Source organism: Prionailurus viverrinus, chromosome A1 (assembly GCF_022837055.1).
Source record: "Prionailurus viverrinus isolate Anna chromosome A1, UM_Priviv_1.0, whole genome shotgun sequence".
Classification (NCBI taxonomy): Eukaryota; Metazoa; Chordata; class Mammalia; order Carnivora; family Felidae; genus Prionailurus; species Prionailurus viverrinus.
In genome coordinates this window covers 70491849-70510928 of record NC_062561.1, presented here as the reverse complement: position 1 = coordinate 70510928, position 19080 = coordinate 70491849, and the positions used below count along the sequence as shown (strand labels likewise).

The window sequence follows — 19080 nt, the reverse complement described above, 5'->3', positions numbered from 1 at the left end:
TCTCTGAATGCATTTGAACCAGTCGCTGGTTCTCTTTTCCAGGCACCTGTCAAACAAATGGCCTTTTGTAGATCTTTATATTTCAAATTCCTCCTTCCCCCGTCCCTTGCCATTTCTCAGAATCTCTCTTCTCAGAGAGATGGCATGGGACCCACTTTTGTTGTTTATTCCTAAAGTCTTCCCCTTACCCATGAGTATCTCCACCTTGGTTCTAGGTGCTTTACAGGAAAACGACTCAATTTTCCTCTGAGATGAAAGTAAAAGGTCTTTATGGCCAAGCAATCTGAGGGACAGAGCTGGAGAAAATGACACTGTTCCTCCATAAACTTCACAAGCTGCCTTTTCAAGGCAGTGTTTTTACTAGAATAGAGTACTACAAAACTTTGTGCAGTTTAAGGGCTTTGATGAATAGAAAATAAGAAAGAATCTAAGTCTGGATGACTCTCCCTGCCGCCATTTTGTGCTGATCTCATTGTTACCACTAACATCCACTTCTCCCAGAAGTTTTCATAAGGCCAGTCCCCCGAGGCCAAGCCATGGTTCTGTTTCTCGAGGACCAGTTTACCAATTCTACACACTCAACATCTAGACTTGGCTCCCTTTGAGGAGTTATCATGGGTTCAATGGTGCCTCCTTTCTTCCCCCAAAGATATACCCCCTTGGAAACCTATTATTGTGGCCCTGTTTGGAAAAAAAAGAGTTTTGCAAATGGAATAAAGAATCTTGAGATCATCTTGCTTTAGGGTGGGCCCTGAATCCAGTGACAAGTGTCCTAATAAGAAAAGAGAAGGAGAGAAGACACAGGGGAGCAGGCCACGTAAAGCCACTGGCAGAGACTGGAGCGATGCCTCCATAAGCCAAGGAACACCTGGAGCCCCTGGAAGCTGGGAGAGGCAAGGAAGAAGGGTCCTCCCCCGAGAATCTCCCCAGGGAGTGCACTGTCAACACCTTGATTTCGGACTCCCCGCCTCCAGAACTGTGAGAGAACACATCTGTTATTTATCAGCTGTGTGGTCATGTGTTACGGCAGCCTCGGAAAACCGGCACTCGGAGGGCTGAGAGGAAGGGAGAGTTACAGAGGGGCTGGTACAGTGTCACTGTCCCCTGAGACAGAGAGGAAGTGAGGGAAGCTCCCAGGGCTGTTATTGCCTTAAATACACAAATGCCAAGGAGGCTCAGGTGAGAAACGCCTGGCCTCCACCTCTATCTCAGAAATTCGAGCGGATCCTAGGGATTTGCTGATCCGTCTCAGGACTAGTAGAGCTCATCTCTTGTACCCCCTTAGTTTTTTGTCCTTCATTCATGCTTCTCCATCTCGTACCTTGTCCCTTTGCGCCAGGCTGAGAAGATAAAGAACTCACACTGTGAGCTCAGGGCTGTTGCAGGTGCCTGTGGCTACCACAGTAGTTTGTGCTTAGAGGCGATAAATAAACAACGGCTGAATGAAGGATTCAGTAGACACGTGGTAGAAAACGCATTTGCCTCACAACTACTAAAAAGTCAGCCGCACCCCACCCACAGGGTTCCTGATTCCGTAGATCTGGGATGGGGCCAGAGAATTCGCATTTGTCACAAGTTTCCAGGTGCTGCTGACGCTGCTGGCCTGGGGACCCCACTTTGAGAATCACCAGCCTGCTGAAAGAGTGGCTTTCCGGTGGCTCAGGATTCCAAGCTTCGGGAGCCCAAGGGAAATACCACCCCGCAGAGAAAACTCTGGTCCAAATACACGATCGATCGCAATCTTCAGCTTTCCACCCGGGGCTTATCTGATGGCAGGATCACAGCTATGAACATGCTCCTGCAGATCCCGAGTCCTGTCCCTCAGTCCCTGCTGCATTTCCCCCACTTGATGCTGTCCCTCTACCTGCAGCCCGGGGCTTCCAGTTAACATCAGCTGCTGCCCCATGGGTCTCAACTGAGCCACCACCTGGGGAGGTTTCTCCTTCTCGAGCCTTGGGGAAGAAAGCCCGAGAAGGGCGGGTCCAGCTGCCTCTGGGGAAGAGCTGCCCCAGGGTGGGGGGTTTCTCCCTCTACACCACGGTCTTCCAGCCAGTGGGTGGGGGGAGGGGCATTGCTGAGACTCAAAAGACAATAGAGACCGATGAATGGATGAAGGAAATGGGGTGCAAACGCGCAGCAGAGTATCATTCAGCCTTAACAGGGAAGGAAATTCTGACATAGGAGCCGACGTGGAAGGATCTTGAAGACATTTTTAACAAGTGAAAGAAGCCAGACACAGAGGACAAACGGTGTATGATTCCACCTACATGCGGTACTTAGAGCCCCAAAATTCCACAAGTCCGAAAGTAGAATGGTGGCCGCCAGGGAGGGAGGACAGAGAGGACGTGCGCAGTGGGCACAGAGTTTCAGGCTGGCACGGGGACAGAGTCCTGGAAACGGGGGGGGGGGGGGGTGACGGCTGCGTGAAGGTGTGAGCGTGTCAGTCAGCGCACACTTCCCAGGTAACGTGTACGTTTTTATGTTATGTGTGTTTCACCATAATTTAAAAAAAGCAGAAACTCCCTTCATTTGCCACCTTCATGTTCTCAGTACGGGCAAAGCACAACCCCGCTCCCCCTCAAGTCAGACAGCGAAACCGAAAAAGGACCTGGAGATAATGGCTGTATCACTTGTGCTCTTGTGAGTAAAGAAGAATAACGTGGGGCCTTCCAGAACTGCTTTGGCCGGTTCACCTTGCAGGCAGAGCCACGCACGCACGCAGGCACGCGCACACGTACAACTGCCCAACGCTGCATCCGGCTTTGCTTCCCCGCACACAGGTGGCGTTCTCCCAGCTCAGTGGTCTCCAAAGCGGGGTCCCCGGAGCATCACCTCAGAAGTTGCTGGAAATGCACATTCACGGGCCCCACCCAGACCTACTGAGCCAGCCAATCCGGAGTGAGGCCAGGGAGCCTGCATTTTAACTAGGCCGCCCAGGAGCTCAGGTGGCCGCTCACGTTGGGGCCCAGGTCTGGCCCAGGTCTCCCGCCGCCGCTCCTGTCCTGTCCAGGGCCCGGGGCGGGACAGCGGAGCCCGGGCGCGGCCGGGACAGGTAGCCTCCCGCCGGGGCTCAAGGGGCGCTACCCTCTGCTCCCTGCGGTTCCACCGCCTCCGAGGGTGGAGCCGGCCGCCCCGCCTGCACACCTCCAGCGGCACAGGTGGCTGGGCAGGGCCTGGAAACAAAGTCATAAGAGCAGCACCTTGAAAAAAAAAGTCCTCTCTCCTGGACTCCCCGCTCGCTAGTCGCAGGGAGCCCTCGGAGCCGCCACCATGGGTAGGTCCCGGGGCCGGGCCGGCGTCGTCGGGGCGCAGAGGGGAGCCCGGGGCGCTGTGGGGCGCGGGGGGCGGGCCGGCCGGGGTCGTCGGGGCGCAGAGGCGAGCCCGGGGCGCCTCCCAGCCGGTGTCGTCGGGGCGCAGAGGGGAACCCGGGGCGCTGGGGGGCTGCGCGGCGGGGCCGGGCCCCGCTGTCGCCGGCGGACCTGCGCGCGGGGCCGAGAGGGCTGGCGCCGCGGACGGGCGGCAGGAGCGCGGCGCCGGGGCGGGAAGCGGCTGCGGGGTCAGTGGAAGCGGGTCCCGCGGGCTCCGGGGAAGTGGCCGAAGCCAGATCTGGGTCTCCGCGCGAGGACGGAGAGCCCCGAGGCGCCCAGGCTCAGAGGCTGCGAGAATGAATGCAGTGAGCTCGCCCTGCCCACCTGTGGGCCGGCTCGTGTTCCCAGCCGGTGGGCTGAAACGACTGGGGCGTGTCGGTGTCGGCGGGGCCCCAAAAGCTCCGTCTCTCCGGTGGGCGCTTAGTGGCCGCCTTGGCATGTCCCTTGCCGCTGGCCGGCCAGGTGACCCCGGAGCTCCAGTGGGGGCTGGAGACGGCCCTTTGTGGCCCTTATCGTCCTGCCGCTGCCCTCAAGCTTCAGGAGAAGGCACTCAGGGAAAACAGCTGGTCCTCCACAGGCATGGAGTGTAGGCAGAGCATCTCGGGAACAACTCGATCCTGCCTGCTTCCGGATAGACCACTCTGGAACGAATGCAGAAGCAGAGAGCAGAGCTGAAAGAGACCAGAGGTCATCCCAGCCCTCTCCTCCCTGAAAGAAGGGGAACCAAGTCAAGTGACTCCCCCAAAGTCATGCCATGGACCAGCCCGTGAGGGCACAAGCCGACCACATGGTTAAGAGAACCAGGTCTGGCTTTGGCTCGTCTATTCCTATCGACCTATTCCTGTCGACCGCTTCCTGCCTGGATGATTTTGCATCAGTAAATTAAACTCTTTGGGCTTCAGTGTCCTCTGCCCTTAGGAGTCCTGGAACTGCCCTCAGTGGTTGTGGGGGGGGGGGGGTTGGAGCACATGCCCAGTGTGCAGCCCTCATCGGCTCGAATTACCTCGCTGCACCGCACCGTGGGGTGGGCCTGAAGCAGCACTGAGTGGTTCATTCTTGGGGCTTCTAGCTGTAAACACCTGTGCCTTTTCCAGAAAGATGCTACAGCCTCCCTCCGAGGTGGGGGCCGTCCACAGCGCTTGCCTCACGGGCAAACTCCTGGGCTGCAGTTCTGGACCCCTCCTCACACATCATTCGCCTATCACTCTGCGTGACTTCTCTGGGAGGTGCTCTGAGGGTGGATTGATTCGGTTTTCAGATACCAAATACCTCGGTAGCATCTGTGTTGTGAGGACTTTCCTGGAATAGTTCCAATCCCGCTAGCTGCCAGCAGCCTGATCGTTGGTGAGCAAACACAGGTCGCTTCTGTAGTGTAGTCGCGAATGAACTGATTCCTTCCAGTTTGCAAATTGGTCCTTGAGTGGTGGCTTTGGTTTTTGGTTGTTTTTTGCGTTTTGCTTTTTGGTTTTGTTTTGTTTTGTTTTGTTTTGTTTTGCGGCTAAGGTCGGCATAGCACATGAGTAGCATTATATCCAGATACCAGTTTTGTGTTTATCCAAGCCCTAAAGTTGCAGTATCTGAGTTTAGTTAGTAAGTAGAACAAACGATTTTTAAAGTTTTTTTTTTAATGTTTATTTATTTATTTTTGAGACAGAGAGGGAGAACACGAGCAGGGGAGGAGCAGAGAGAGAGGGAGACAGAGAATCCCAAGCAGGCTCCGCACTGTCAGCGCAGAACTGAACGGGGTTTCTCGCAAACCGTGAGATCATGACCTGAGCTTGAATCAAGAGTCGGATGCTTAACTGACTGAGCCACCCAGGTGCCCCTGAAGGGTTTTTTAACCAAAGGGAGCAGTAACTTCTCTTGAGAACAGATCTTTGGCCTCAGATGGTGCCAAAGTTGCTTTAGAGCCCCATATGACTGAATGGGCAGTACGTGGGATGCTTGGTGAATGCAGCAGGGGGGTAAGGAAGCAAGACAGAGGGTCTTTGAGACACATTTGCTTTGAGCTGATTCTGTCCCGTGTGTGACTGAAACTAATGTTCACACCAGCTTCTACTGGCCCGTGGAATGGGAGTAAACGTTGGGGTGGAGTAGGAAAGCGAGGGTTGTGATCGGCATCAAATGTACCAATTACTAGACTCAGTAACACAGCAAGGGGGAATCCACAAGGATAAACTGGATAAAAAGTTGCTTTGGGCGTGACAGTGCATAGCTAAACCTGGCTGTGGTATCCAGTTAGAATCATGAGCTGCAAACCCTTTGCTCTAAAGAGGGCTTTTCCTGTAAAGGGCCAGATAATAAATATTTTCGGCTTTGGGAAGTAGCACCGTCTCTGTGGCAACACTCAACTCCGCCCTTGTAATCCAAAATATGTAAACAAATGCACAGAGCTGTGTTCTAATAAAACTTTGCGGGCACAGAAATTTGAATTTTATGTAATCCTCATGTGTCACAAAATAGTGGGGGTTTTGTGTGTGTGTGTTTTTAAAGAGTGTGAGCAGGGGGGAGAGAGAGAGAGAGAGAGAGAGAGAGAGAGAGAGAGAGAGAATCTCAAGATGACTCCACTGCAGAATAACAAGCAGAAGACTGACACAGGGCTCGATCCCACAACCCTGGGATCATGACCTGAGCAGAAATCAAGAGTCAGACGCTCAACTGACTGAGCCACCCAGGTGCCCCACAAAATAGTTTTTAAACATTGTTTTTCCATCGTTTAAACATAGAAAGCATTCTTAACTTGCAAGCTACAGAAAAGCAGGTGGTGGGGCCAGATTTGGCCCATGAGCCATTGTTCTCCTACCCTTGCCTTTTTAAAAACATTTTTTTAAGTAACTTTTTAAATGTTTGTTTATCTTTGAGAGATAGAGCATGAGTGGGGGAGGGGCAGAGAGAGAGAGGCAGACACAGAATCCGAAGCAGGGTCCAGGCTCTGAGCTATCAGAACAGAGCCCAATGAGGGGCTTGAACTCACCTCGAGATCATGACCTGCGCTGAGTCGGACACTTAACCAGCTGAGCCACCCAGGCGCCCCTCACCTACCCTTGCTTTAAAGTCTGGGTGTGCTTGTCAGAGGCAGGGGTGGAGAGGAAGCCCCCCTCTCAAGAGCTGTCTTGTGGAGTTAGGTTCCAAACGGCAGGGAACCTCTCAGCTGAGGCTTTCGTGGGGCTAGGGATGGTTTTGCTGAAGATTTCAAAGATTCCCTCCTTCCCCCCTCACCCCATTCCCATTCTTACCCAGAGCTGAGCAAGTCTGCGCTAAAGTTGCTGCTCTTACAAATTACTTCCCGTACTTTGGTCCTGGAGAACCATAGGTCCTGCTGTCATTTGCCATGTATCTGACTTTGGAAATGAGGCATGGGGAGGCTCCAGGTTCTATGAAGCAAGCTCCTGCCTCCCTCCGCCAGGACCTCCAGACTGTTTTGAGGAATTCGCTCACTTAATGAGGGATAGTTGATTATATTCCTGAACCCCCTACTCGGTCTCCTGCTGGCCTTGTGGGATTCTGATGAGTTTTTCTAGTCAGCTTCCTGCCTGAGCATAAAATGATGGACTGGTTTTGAAGGTGCCACAAACCCGGCCACTTAAAAGTTCTTACACATTCTTGTTTCTTTCTAGAAGTTCTTGGGTAAACCAAAGAACAGCGCTGAGTCCCAGGGAAGCTGGAAACCCTTTTCTAGGCTCTAAGTGTCCAGCTAGAGTTGCTACCAAAGGGGGCCTTGGGCATCTGACCCTTGCCTTCCCCTCAGACAGCAGGAAGAGAGAACTTTTTTTTTTTTTAACGTTTATTTTTGAGAGAGAGAGAGAGAGCATGAATGCAGAAGGGGCAGAGAGAGACAGGAACAGAGGATCCAAAGCAGGCTCTGCACTCACAGCAGCAAGCCCGATGCAGGGCTCGAACTCCCGAACTGTGAACTTACCAACAGTGAGATCGTGACCTGAGCCGAAGTCAGACGCTGAACCAACTGAGCTACCCAGGCACCCCAGAGATTTTGGCACTGGATTCTTTCAGGCTGACATTGCTGTAGGGCAGTGGTATTAGTCTGTAGTGTACATTAGGATCATCCGAGTGAGGGCTTATCCCAACAGGTTGCTGGGCCCCACCCCTCGAGTCTCTGCTTTAGTGGGTCTGGGGCAGCGCTCAAGGATTAGCAGTTACCAAATTCCCAGGTGCTGCTGCTGCTGGTCCCAAGACCCTGCTTGGAAAACCACTGCTCTAAATGACTCTAAATGACAGGCTTTGTTCCATGACCCTCACCCACGTCCAAATATTGCTACTGTGCCCCCCAGATGAGATCGTGGCAGCAGGATCTAGTGTAATCTGGTCCCTGGCTTGCCCGTGATGATCAATTTTGCAGTAAATTAGTAGCTAGAATTTGAAAATTCGCTTGCACGGGTTAAGAACATAGGGTAGAAACAAGCAGGAGTGAAGAATCCATATGGTCCAGCTATGGCTCGTGGGGGGTGGGCCTAAATCACTTATTTATGCAGGTATTTATTTACCACCCATCATGAAGAAACTCATATCCTCAGAGGCCAGGAATATTGGCTTATAAACAACATTTTTCCACACCAAGGGATACCTGAGGAAAATAAAGTGTCAAGAGACAAAGCCATAGCTAACGGTGTCTTGTCAAAGTTGGAGGATTCACCACCTTAATACTAAATTTTTGCCTCGTCCTTCATGCCTCAACAAAATGTCCTGAGTGGAATTATTCCAGGTTTGATTTATTTGGATTTTTTAAATTAATAATTGTCCTGCTGCTCTTTGAGTTACTAAAGAACAGGGAGCACATTGAGGGCCCACTAGTTGGCTAGCTCACTAGTGAGAGGGACAGCTGTCCATTCTCCAGGGTCGAGTTGCTCACGACAGAAGCCATGACGGGACCGCAGGGACGGACCACCCAGCCGACCGTGCTCCCACCTCCCTGGGCACAGCTGCCCCGGACACAAAGGCATCTTGACCCTGTCCCTGGCAGGAGAGAAAGTGGGTAGGTGTCTCAGGTGAGCTATGATAAGGAAATAAAAACAAGGGTGGACTCTGAGGAACATTCCACATTCCTCCATGATGATAGTGAAAGAACAGAAGTAGTATTATCAGGAGATGAATGAGAACCACTGACTCATAATCCTAGGGTTGCAACATACAGAACCCAGGAACCTCTGTTTTGTAACTCGGTCTCTCGGTTTCAGAGGCCGGGAATGCATCACTGAGGAAGCAGGACGGCGGGGTCATCTCATGGGGATGATGGGAACAGGGCTGTGTCAGCTGGCCAGGCTGTGCCTCTGCTCGCCGCCGGGCATCAGTGCAGGTGCTGTTAGCATCTGCTCGCGGTGCAGAATTACGGGGCGGTCTCGGCAGCCGGAAGGTTGTACAGCCAAAGGGAAAGGATAGCGTCTTCCACGGACTTTCCGCAGAAGGAGGAAGGCCTGGTTCCTCTGAGACTCGACACCAGCCAGGGCTTCCCCACTGGGCTCCTGAAAGGAGCCTGTCGTCGGAGAGAGGGTTTGGAGCCAGCCAGCTGTGGTGTGGGGATGTGTGAAACTGAGCACACACCCAAAGGCAAATTTGGTTCAAGAATCAGACTAGAGGCCGGAAGATTCACAGAATGTACTCACGTAAGAAGACCCGTTAAAAGCTCACAGACTAAGCATTTGCAAATCATACAATCTGCTTCAAGAGGCAAGAATTTTATTGTAAGCTCCATCGGGACATATCAGAAGGTACATTTGAGATGTTCTTGGAGAAACAGACCTTTTTCCCAGTGGATCAAAACATATCCCCTCACACGGTGTATTAGTTTCCTGTGGCTGTAACAAAAGTATCACAAACTGGGTCGCTTAAAACAGCAGAAATGTGTTCTCTCACAGTTCTGGAGGCTGTTAAGTCCAAACTCAAGGTGTCTGCAGGGCCATGCTCCCCCTGAAGTTTCTAGAAGAGAATCTGTCTGATACCTTTCTCTTAGTGTTTGGTGCTGCTGGCGATTCTTAGCATTCCTTGGCTTTATAGATGCATCACTCCAATCCATTTCCAGCATCACATGGTCATTTCCTCCTTGTGTGCCTTCACATCACCTCCTTTCTGCGATATCTGTCTGTCTGCACAGAGCTGTCTTCTTAGAAGAACACCAGTCCCGTGGGGTTAAGGACCCCCCCCTTCTCTAACATGACCTCATCCTAACTCATTATATCCGCAAAGACCCCATTTTCTTTTCATTTTTTTTAAGTTTATTTATTTTGAGAGAGAGAGAGAGGGTGTGTGTGAGCAGGGGAGGGACAGAGAGAGAGGGAGACAGAGAATCCCAAGCAGGCTCCCCATTCAGCATAGAGCCCGACACGGGGCTTGAACCCGTGAACCGTGAGCCAAAATCGAGAGGCGGGGGCTTAACCACCTGAGCCACCCAGGTGTCCCAAGGTCCCATTTGCAGGTTAGGTCACATTCTGCGATTCTAGGAAGGACACAAGTTTTGGGGGGCACTATTCAACCCAGTGCACATGGTAGTAGAAAACGTTCTCTCTGCAAGATGTGTATCACTTATACATGACATTAGGTAGGAAAAATCCTTGATGTGTAAAGATGACTCCACTGCGGCCAGAATCCTCAGCTTAGGTACCCCAGCAAGATGGATGGATTTTCTGGGTGTACCTCTAGTCAGTTCCAAACAGCGACCTACCTGATAACAGAATTGGTATGTAGAAAACACTCCCCATGTAGAATATTGGGTGAATCAGAAATGCTCACAGGGATGTCCTAGACATTTATCTTAAAGTAATTCTAAAAATTATGCTCATACTCCATTGATACTGTACCTAGGTGCTGTACTACGGATCTGTGGGGAAAGTTTTCAAGCGCTGTTGTTGGACCTCTGAACCGTGATTCACTTTCCTTCTGCGATAGCTGTTCCTATGCATGTTCACCCTAAAATTATAAGACTGGAAAAAAGTCACCTAACGCTTCCTTTTTATGTATGTATGTATGTATGTATGTATGTATGTATTTACTTATTTATTTTTGAGAGAGACAGAAACAGTGCACGTGGGGGAGGGCCAGAGAGAGAGAAGGAGAGAGAGAGAGAATCCCAAGCAGGCTCCACACTGCCTGTGCAGAGCCCCACGCCCGGCATGAATCCATGAAACCATGAGCTCATGACCTGAGCTGAAACCAAGATTCCGACACTTAACCGACTGAGCCACCCAGGCGCCCTTGTCTCCTAACACTCCTATGGAGACTCCTACCGTCTAAATATCAATCGGGGGGAATTGTGCTTTCTGTAGACTGTTTCACAGCCTAACTTCACACTTACCATGATCATAAGCATTTTTTCTAGTCACGATTTACCATCTAAGAGCAAAAGATCTTTGTGTCTAAGATTTAAGATTTCCAAAAAAAATTAATTAAAGATACATAACATTTCACATCTCTAACTCAATTGGCTCCAAAAGAAACCCCCAACAGACCAGGGGATTAGTTCCTTTTGATTTGGTGACACTCGTCTGCCTTTGGCGTTGTTTTTGCCTATGACATGATACAGTATTTCGGAGAGGGTGCTATGGACTTGTTTCTGTCGCCTGTTCTCTGTGTGCAGTTTGCTCTTGGACCCCGTGCTCTCTCCCTTCTTGTCTCCTTGTAGAGCCTGCTCCGGGGGTAGGTCTGTCTTAGCCCTAGCCTATGAACAGATGCGTTTACTGACTCTCAGCAGGAGAGCATTTAACTTTTTTAAATGTTTATTTTTGAGAGAGAGAGAGAGAGGGATCTCGCGCAGGAGAGCAGGGGAGGGACACAGACAGAAAGAGAATCTCATGCAGGCTCCACACTGTCAGCATGGAGCCCCACGCGGGGCTTGAACCCAAGAACTGTGAGATCATGACCTGAACCGAAGTCGGACGCTCAACCAACTGAGCCACCCAGGCGCCCCAGCAGTAGAGCATGTAAAGCAAGCCTCACTCTAAGTTCAGAATGAAAGCTGTTCTTCCAGAATAATAGAACATCCAGGTGTAGATGAAGGAAATACCTAGGAGAGCAAGGTCCACCTTCCTGACACCCAGGAAATTCTCTCACCTGAGCTGACTGATCCTGTCTATGCCTCCAGAGGCAGAACTTAGGCCTAGCCCTGGCCCTTTCTGTTTTGCATAATAGCTTACTACATACTAACTCTGTGGCACCCTCTGGCCTGCCTGCACTTCCTATGCAATTGAGAAGTAAATAGTCTCTGGCATGTCCAAAGGCGGGCGGATCCTGGGCCTGTAGAGATCATTTCTCTCTGAAGGAAAATAGGAATGGCAGTCAGTGATTCATGTCTATGGTTACAGACATGAGATGCTAAAAGTCACAGGTTATTTATAAAACCATCAGAGGTGGCCACAGTGGGCCTCTTAACGCCCATGATTTTATTTTTTTAATGTTTGTTTATTTGAGAGAAAGAGAGAGAGTGCAAATGGGAGACGGGCAGAGAGAGAGGGAGACAGAGGATTGAAGCAGGCTCTGCGCTGACAGCGGAGAGCCTGACGTGGTGCTTGAACTCACAAACCATGAGCTCATGACCTGAGCTGAAGTCAAGACCCAGACACTCAACCGACTGAGCCACGCAGGTGTCCCTGAATGCACATGATTTTAGACAATCGTGTGTAGAAATCTTCGTAAAAGATAGGATATCTGTAGCCTACAGCAATAGGTTGTACACCACAAATGCTCTCTGACTGTTACGGGTTGAATTGTGTCCCACTCCCTGCCCCCCAACTCAAATTCATATGCTGTAGTCCTGACCCCAGGTACCTCAGAATGTGACCTTGTTTGGAGATAGGGCCTTCACAGATGTAATTAGTTCCGTTGAGGTCATCCTGGAGTAAGGGAGCCCGCAATCCAGTACGACCCGTGACCTTGTATGAACGGGACGTCTGGACACGGCCACCACAGAGAGAAGACCGTGTGAAGATGGCAGCAAGGGTCTAGGTAATGCTATCATGAGCCGAAGAACGTCTACGATGGCCAGTAACCCCCAGAAGCTGGGGAGAGGCTGGAACAGACTCCCTCTTGTAGTCTCAAAAGGAGCCAACCAGGGGGCACCTGGGTGGCTCAGTCGGTTGAGTGTCCCACTTCGGCACAGGTCGTGATCTCACGGTCCGTGAGTTTGAGCCCCGCGTCGGGCTCCCTTTCTCTCTGCCCCTTCCCTGCTCATGCTCTGATCTCAAAAATAAAGAAACATTATAAAAATTAAAAAAACAAAAAAGGAGCCACCGAGGTCAACACCTTGATCTCAGCCTCCCAGCTCCCAACTCAGAGATGATAAATTTCTCTTGTTTTAAGGATCAGTTTGTAGGATGTTGTTATGGCAACTGCCCCAAACTAATGCGCAGACCGCGAGCTGCCTCCCTCACTCCTGATCAGGGGATCCCCAGGCTGAGGAAGAAGGTGGCGAAGTCATGTGTCAGACACACGGGACAAGGTGAGGGCAAGGCCTGGCTGCCAGACGGTTAAACATACGCGGCTGTGTGTTACTCACTCGGCGAAGGCAGACCAGCCACAGGTGCCAGTCCCACGGTCTCTGCCCCACACAAAGGGGTGACACGGTTGTGAGGCACCCCGTTGCTAAGGAGCTACACTGCAGCTAAGAGATTTTATGCTCTGTGTCTGTCTTCTCACCAGTTGGGCGCACGCCTTCGGCCCCTGTGGCTGTGTGGATACAGGTCACCAGCGCTCCCAGACCGAGCCGGTCCCTGCCCCATGCCAGAGTCACTTAATAAAACCTATACTGTCCCATTAGCCCTGGTTTCCCTGTATTTCTAAAGTAGCTTTACGTGATTAGGCTGATTGGTGTTCCGGGACCTCAAACGACTGATAACTCATTTGCTTTGAGCAGGGGTAACTTGATCAAACTGGCATTTTGAAAGCCAGTCACACCACTGTGTTCTGTTTAGGTAGCTATTTGCTGACATGTCAAAGGCAAAACAGATTCCCTCCCAGTGGGGAAGAAAGTATTTGTGGAAAGGGGCTATTTCTTTAAAATAAGGGCAGTGGAAGGATGGGCAGGGCACCGGCTGGAGACGTGCAAGCTGCACGCTGCATGAAGGCCCCAGCAAGGGAGCCCCCGGGGGCTGGAATGCAGCCAGGCTCCGTGGCCAAGCTGTACATGCGCCCAGGGACCAAGCCGCTGTCCGCTCGTCGAGCCGTGCCTCCCCGGGCAGCATCCGGCCTGAATGATCACAATTCTCTGATGTGCACAGATGTGCCTTAGGCACCAGCAGGGGCCCCAAGGGTGGAAAATGTGGTGAAACCCCCAAGTAAGAAAAATAGTCATCAAGTTGGGCAAGAGACAGCTCCAGAAGAGCCACTCCAGAAACTGGGGCCTGGATTACAGGTGCAAAACTTGTTCTACAGCTCACCTAACATCGACGGTCCCACTTAAGAAAGTGGAGTAGCCCGGGGCGCCTGGGTGGCGCAGTCGGTGAAGCGTCTGACTTCAGCCAGGTCACGATCTCGCGGTCCGTGAGTTCGAGCCCCGCGTCGGGCTCTGGGCTAATGGCTCAGAGCCTGGAGCCTGTTTCTGATTCTGTGTCTCCCTCTCTCTCTGCCCCTCCCCCGTTCATGCTCTGTCTCTCTCTGTCCCAAAAATAAATAAAAACGTTGGGAAAAAAAAGAAGAAAGTGGAGTAGCCCACTTAAGAAAACCAGGTGCTGATTTCAGCTCAGGTCAAGATCCCGCGGTGCATGAGTTCTGGCCCTGCATTGGGCTCCGCGCTGGCAGCACAGAGCCTGCTTGGGATTCTCTCTCTCTGCCCCTGCCCTGCCCTGCTCTGCTCTCTCTCTCTCAAAATAAATCAATAAACATAAGAAAAGAAAACAAGAGGTGCTTCTCACTTAAGTTGATCAGTTTTTGAAAAAAAAAATTAAACCAATTGTGCCCCAAGGCGATCAGGCCCCTTCCCCTCCTCCCATGTCCCCTGCCCCCTCGCCTCTGGCCAACTGCTGTTTTGCTGGGTGCGTATTCTGTGTGGCTCTTTTTGAAGTGGCATACCCTTTATTTCCTCACCAAAAATGGGGGAAGGGGGATCATATGACATATGAGGCTCTGTAACATTTTCAGAAGTCAGAACTCGCTCTGTGAGCACAGTCATAAAAAGACTAAAGAAATGTACTAGGGGCAGAGAATACCTTGGAGGCCAAGGGGAGAGATGAGACGCTAAGTGCCCTACTGGCTCCGGGAGCTCTGAAGGAGCCTGGTGTGGGAATCAGAAGTCGTGGCCTGACGGTGGGGGGGAGGGGGGAGAGTCAGATCCTGGGGGGATCTTGGAACGCTGTGCTGAGCAGCGGGTCTGACCTTGCAGGGAGCAGGGAGCCAGCCAGGTTGGGGAGCCGTCCTGATTTGCTCCATGTGGGGAAGCTCAGGTCCGGTTGGGTGGATGGGAGACGGGGAAGGTGAGACAGGGCATCCGCTTGTCACCGTCATCCCGGGGAACAATGAGCACAGCCAGAATCGCATCAGAGGAGCTGATCACCTGGCCCGGAGCCGCCACGTGGGATGCACACCCTCACGCCAGACCCCTTTCTTGCCTGCTCCTCAGCACCACTTGCAGTGGCCAGGGGCTCCCAGGAGGGCTCGAGAGCCTGAAGACAGCTGGGCCTTACCCTGGGAGCTGCCGATTCGGTAGGTCTGGGATGGACCTGAGAGTGTGCATTTTTAAAAACACGTTTTTACACATTTATTCATTTTCGAGAGACAGACAATGAGTGGGGGAGGGGCAGAGAGAGAGAGGGAGACACAGAATCCAAAGCAGGCTCCAGTCTCTGAGCTGTCAGCACAGAGCCCGACGTGGGGCTCGAACTCACGGACGGTGAGATCATGACCTGAGCTGAAGTCAGATGCTTAACCGACTTGAGCCACCCAGGAGCCCCTTTGATGAGTTCCCAGGTGCCGCTGCTTCTGGGACAGAGACCACCCGTTGAGAACCACTGCAATAGAGAATGAAACACGATCCTTAAAGCTCTGCAGCCACATGCATGCAGGACACTATAGTGCTGCCCGTTTGAAAAGCAGCTTAATTGAAAATCAGTGCTTGCCACTGTGGCTGTGTCTAAAAAGACTGACTTTCGCCTGTCCACAACTTTTTCATTCCTATGGCCTAATTTCCCAGGCCGATGTCATAGGGACCCTCTTCTTTTGGTCAGCGTGAGCAACCCTGGACGGAACCGCCTCTTCCTTTGAGGGCCCCTCTCGGCCCTGCCGGGGGCCCCCATCGCAAATTCTTGCCCATATTTCAATCTTAAGTCATTCCGTTCCAAACATTTATCTGCACTACTCAGCTGTCATCATGGGCTGCAGTGAGTAGCAAGTTCTGTAGCAATTCCTGTAGATCTGATCTTATCAACCAACTTGCAAAGAGGTGTGAGCATCTCTAGGTGAAGGAATGGCGGTCCTAAGGTTAAGTGCTTTGAATCTTTAAAGCCACATGATCAGGAAGGATGTCCCCAAGCAGAGGCTTAATCTCCTGCCCCCCAAGGCCTGCCTTTCCACCTAAAAGAACCCAATGTTCAACTTAACTCGTCTTCCTCCTGGTTTATGAAACCATTTTCAGACCACCTTAGCAGCTCTGGAAGGCAGCATCCTCACTTTACAGACGGCTAACGGAGAGTAACCACAGAAGGCACCAGAGCCAAGGCAGATCCTGCCAGATCCCATTTAAAAGGCATGGAAGGGGCGCCTGGGTGGCGCAGTCGGTGAAGCGTCCGACTTCAGCCAGGTCACGATCTCGCGGTCCGTGAGTTCGAGCCCCGCGTCAGGCTCTGGGCTGATGGCTCCGAGCCTGGAGCCTGTTTCCGATTCTGTGTCTCCTCTCTCTCTGCCCCTCCCCTGTTCATGCTCTGTCTCTCTCTGTCCCCCAAATAAATAAACGTTGAAAAAAAATTTTTTTAAAGGCATGGAATAGGACTCCTAAGCCCCAGGTAGAAAATGTAGCTTAGGGGAAAAAATTATTTAAAAAAGAACACTTTGGGGCGCCTGGGTGGCTCAGTCGGTTAAGCATCTGACGCTTGATCTCAGCTCAGGCCATGATCTCACGATTTGTGAGTTCGAGCCCCACGTTGGGCTCTGTGCTGACAGCTCAGAGCCTGGAGCCTGCTTCAGATTCTGTGTCTCCCTCTCTCTCTCTGCCCCTCCCCTGCTTGCACTCTCTCTCTGTCTCTCTCAAAAATGAATAAACTTAGTTAAAAAAAAAAAAAAGAAATGCTAACTGCACTACACAACCAGCAAATAGCTCTGAATTCAGTAACAGAGGAGGTTAGCAATCTCTGCCCCTCAGTAATAGAAGTGGCTTTTTGGAATGCACACTTTTCGGAAAATAACAAACTTCCTGGGTGATGACTGGGTACTCAATCTCAGATTTTTACCTGAGCGAGCTTAGGAATTTCATTTTCCACAGTGTAGTTCTGAGTGTGATGGTTATTAGAACAAGATCTAAGCTCTCTTTTCTGGAACCCTGTCTATGTTCCAAGTAAGCAAAATCTTTACCATTATTAGCTGGTATACAATAAGCGCTAAACAGTATTTTGCAACAGAAATTATAGGTGCTACCTCAGCCAGATGAAATCTTTCCTTGCAAACCCAAGTCCTGAGAAACATGCGGCAGGAACTACTGCAGTGAAGCTCCAGGCCATCCCATTGGGTCTGGGTTTTCATACCTCCCTCCTGCTTTTCAGTAAAGGCCTGGTGCAAGGACCAGCCTGAGCCCTGTGGAGCTGGCACTCAGCTCGCTTTGCTGGGTCTTTGGGAGACAGTAGTAAGAGCACTTTATCTGAAGGATAAGTAGGCAGAGCATCGTTTGGTCCTGCTGTTTCTTCTAGAAGGCAGGGCACCACTGCAGTGAAACAGGGCTTCGAATACTGCAAACAGGCCTTTCTCCACAAAAGCATGTGTTCCTGAGTGGGTTTTGTATTTCACTGGAGAGTGGCTGTCCCCAGTCTGGTGATGAAAGCTGGTGTGTGGGCTACATCAGGCAGGGTCCCATCTGGACACAGAAGGCATACTCGGAATAGAAGCGATTATTCAAACACACACACACACACACACACACACGCGCGCGCGCGCGCGCGCGCGCGCGCACACACACACACACACACACACACACACACACACACACACACACCATTTAGAACAGGGCAGAGCCAGGGGCGCCTGGGTGGCTCAGTCGGTTAAGTGTCCGACTTCAGCTCAGGTCATGATCTCACGGTCTGTGAGTTCAAGCCCCGAGTCGGGCTCTGTGCTGACAGCTCAGAGCCTGGAGTCTGCTTTGGATTCTGTCTCCCTCTCTCTCTGCCCCTACCCCACGCATGCGCTCGCTCTCTCTCTCTCTCTCTCTCTCTCAAAAATAAATAAACATTAAAAAAAAAAAAAGAAAAGGTGGGTCAGGGCGCCTGGGTGGCTCAGTTGGTTGAGCCTTGGACTCTTGATTTCAGCTTAGGTCATGATCTCTGGTTCATGAGTTTGAGCCCTGCCTCAGGCTCTGCACTGACAGTGTGGAGCTAGCTTGGGATTCTCTCTCCCCTCTGCCCCTTCCCCACCCTCCCTCTTTCTCTCCCTGAAAATAAATAAACTTATTTAAAAAAAAAATTAAGGTTTATTCATTTTTCAGAGACAGAGAGAGACAGAGTGTGAGTAAGGGAGGTGCAGAGAGAGAGGGAGACACAGAATCAGAAGCAGGCTCCAGGCTCTGAGCTGTCAGCCCAGGGCCCGACACGGGGCTCGAACTCACAGACCGTGAGATCATGACCTGAGCTGAAGTCAGATGCTTAACTGACTGAGCCACCCAGGTGCCCCTAAATAAACTTATTTTTTAAATTAAAAAAAAAGGGGGGGGGAGGCAGGGAGGCATAAATGACAGTGCAGGTACCCAGAGTAATGACGTCAGTGGTCTCCCCCATGGGAAGTGGTATAAAACTGTGACCAGAACCTGGGAGGAGAGTTGTGTGGGGAGGGCCTCCTTCGGAGGAGCCTCCACTGTCCCCTGAGGATGGAGCAGTCTGAGGTGACATATGGGGAAGGAGGCAGGGAGAGGAACACCCTGACCCTCTGGTCTCCTGCCCAGGCTTCCCATTGGCCAAGCCACGTGGGGGGTCGGGAACCCGGGAGAGACTGATGAAGTGCGCGCAGGGCAGCGTCTCCGGCAGAAGGAGGTTAGAGCCTGGACGGGCAGGTGGAACTAATGAGGGGCAGAGCCGGGATCCCAACACTGGACTTGGTGATGGCTACGACCGCGGCTTGGGAGCACTTGTTCGATCAACAAACATTTGATTCCCACCCTGTGGGAGGCGGCAGCATCTTCTCTGAATGATGCGTCAGACCTGGGTGGGGGCCCCGACAAGTGGGCTGTCGGAGGGAGGCTGGCTCACCCTCGGTCACAGCTGGAAAGCAACAGGTGCGAGGTTCAATCACACATCTGCCCCCCCATGCCCACGTTCTGCCCCTCAAAGCAGCCCCTTCCCACCAGCAAGTGTAACTGGGGAGAAAATCAGGCTATTCGTGGAACAATGTCCTTCCAGAACTTTACAGATGGCAGGAGTTGGGACCGGAGCCCTGTGAGGCCAGCACAGGTCATTTCCCGCCTTAGGACAAGGATTGAAATAGCACCCCTGATCCTAAGTGGGCGACAGTGAGACCGTCTGGCGTGTGGTTGGGGAAGTGCCAACGCCCACGGCACAGCGTGACCAGAATCAGGAAGCGAGGC

The 19080-nt window shown here is 51.8% G+C and overlaps 1 protein-coding gene across 1 annotated transcript in view; it reads left to right on the top strand.

The window, feature by feature from the left end:
* Positions 1–3022: 3022 nt before the first annotated feature.
* SLC15A1 (solute carrier family 15 member 1) overlaps positions 3023–19080 on the top strand; it is a 57381-nt gene continuing 41323 nt past the window's right edge. The window contains exon 1 of the mRNA XM_047860545.1: positions 3023–3274. Coding sequence (XP_047716501.1) covers positions 3271–3274 — 4 coding nt within the window. The 5' untranslated portion in view covers positions 3023–3270. The remainder of the gene's footprint in view (positions 3275–19080) is intronic.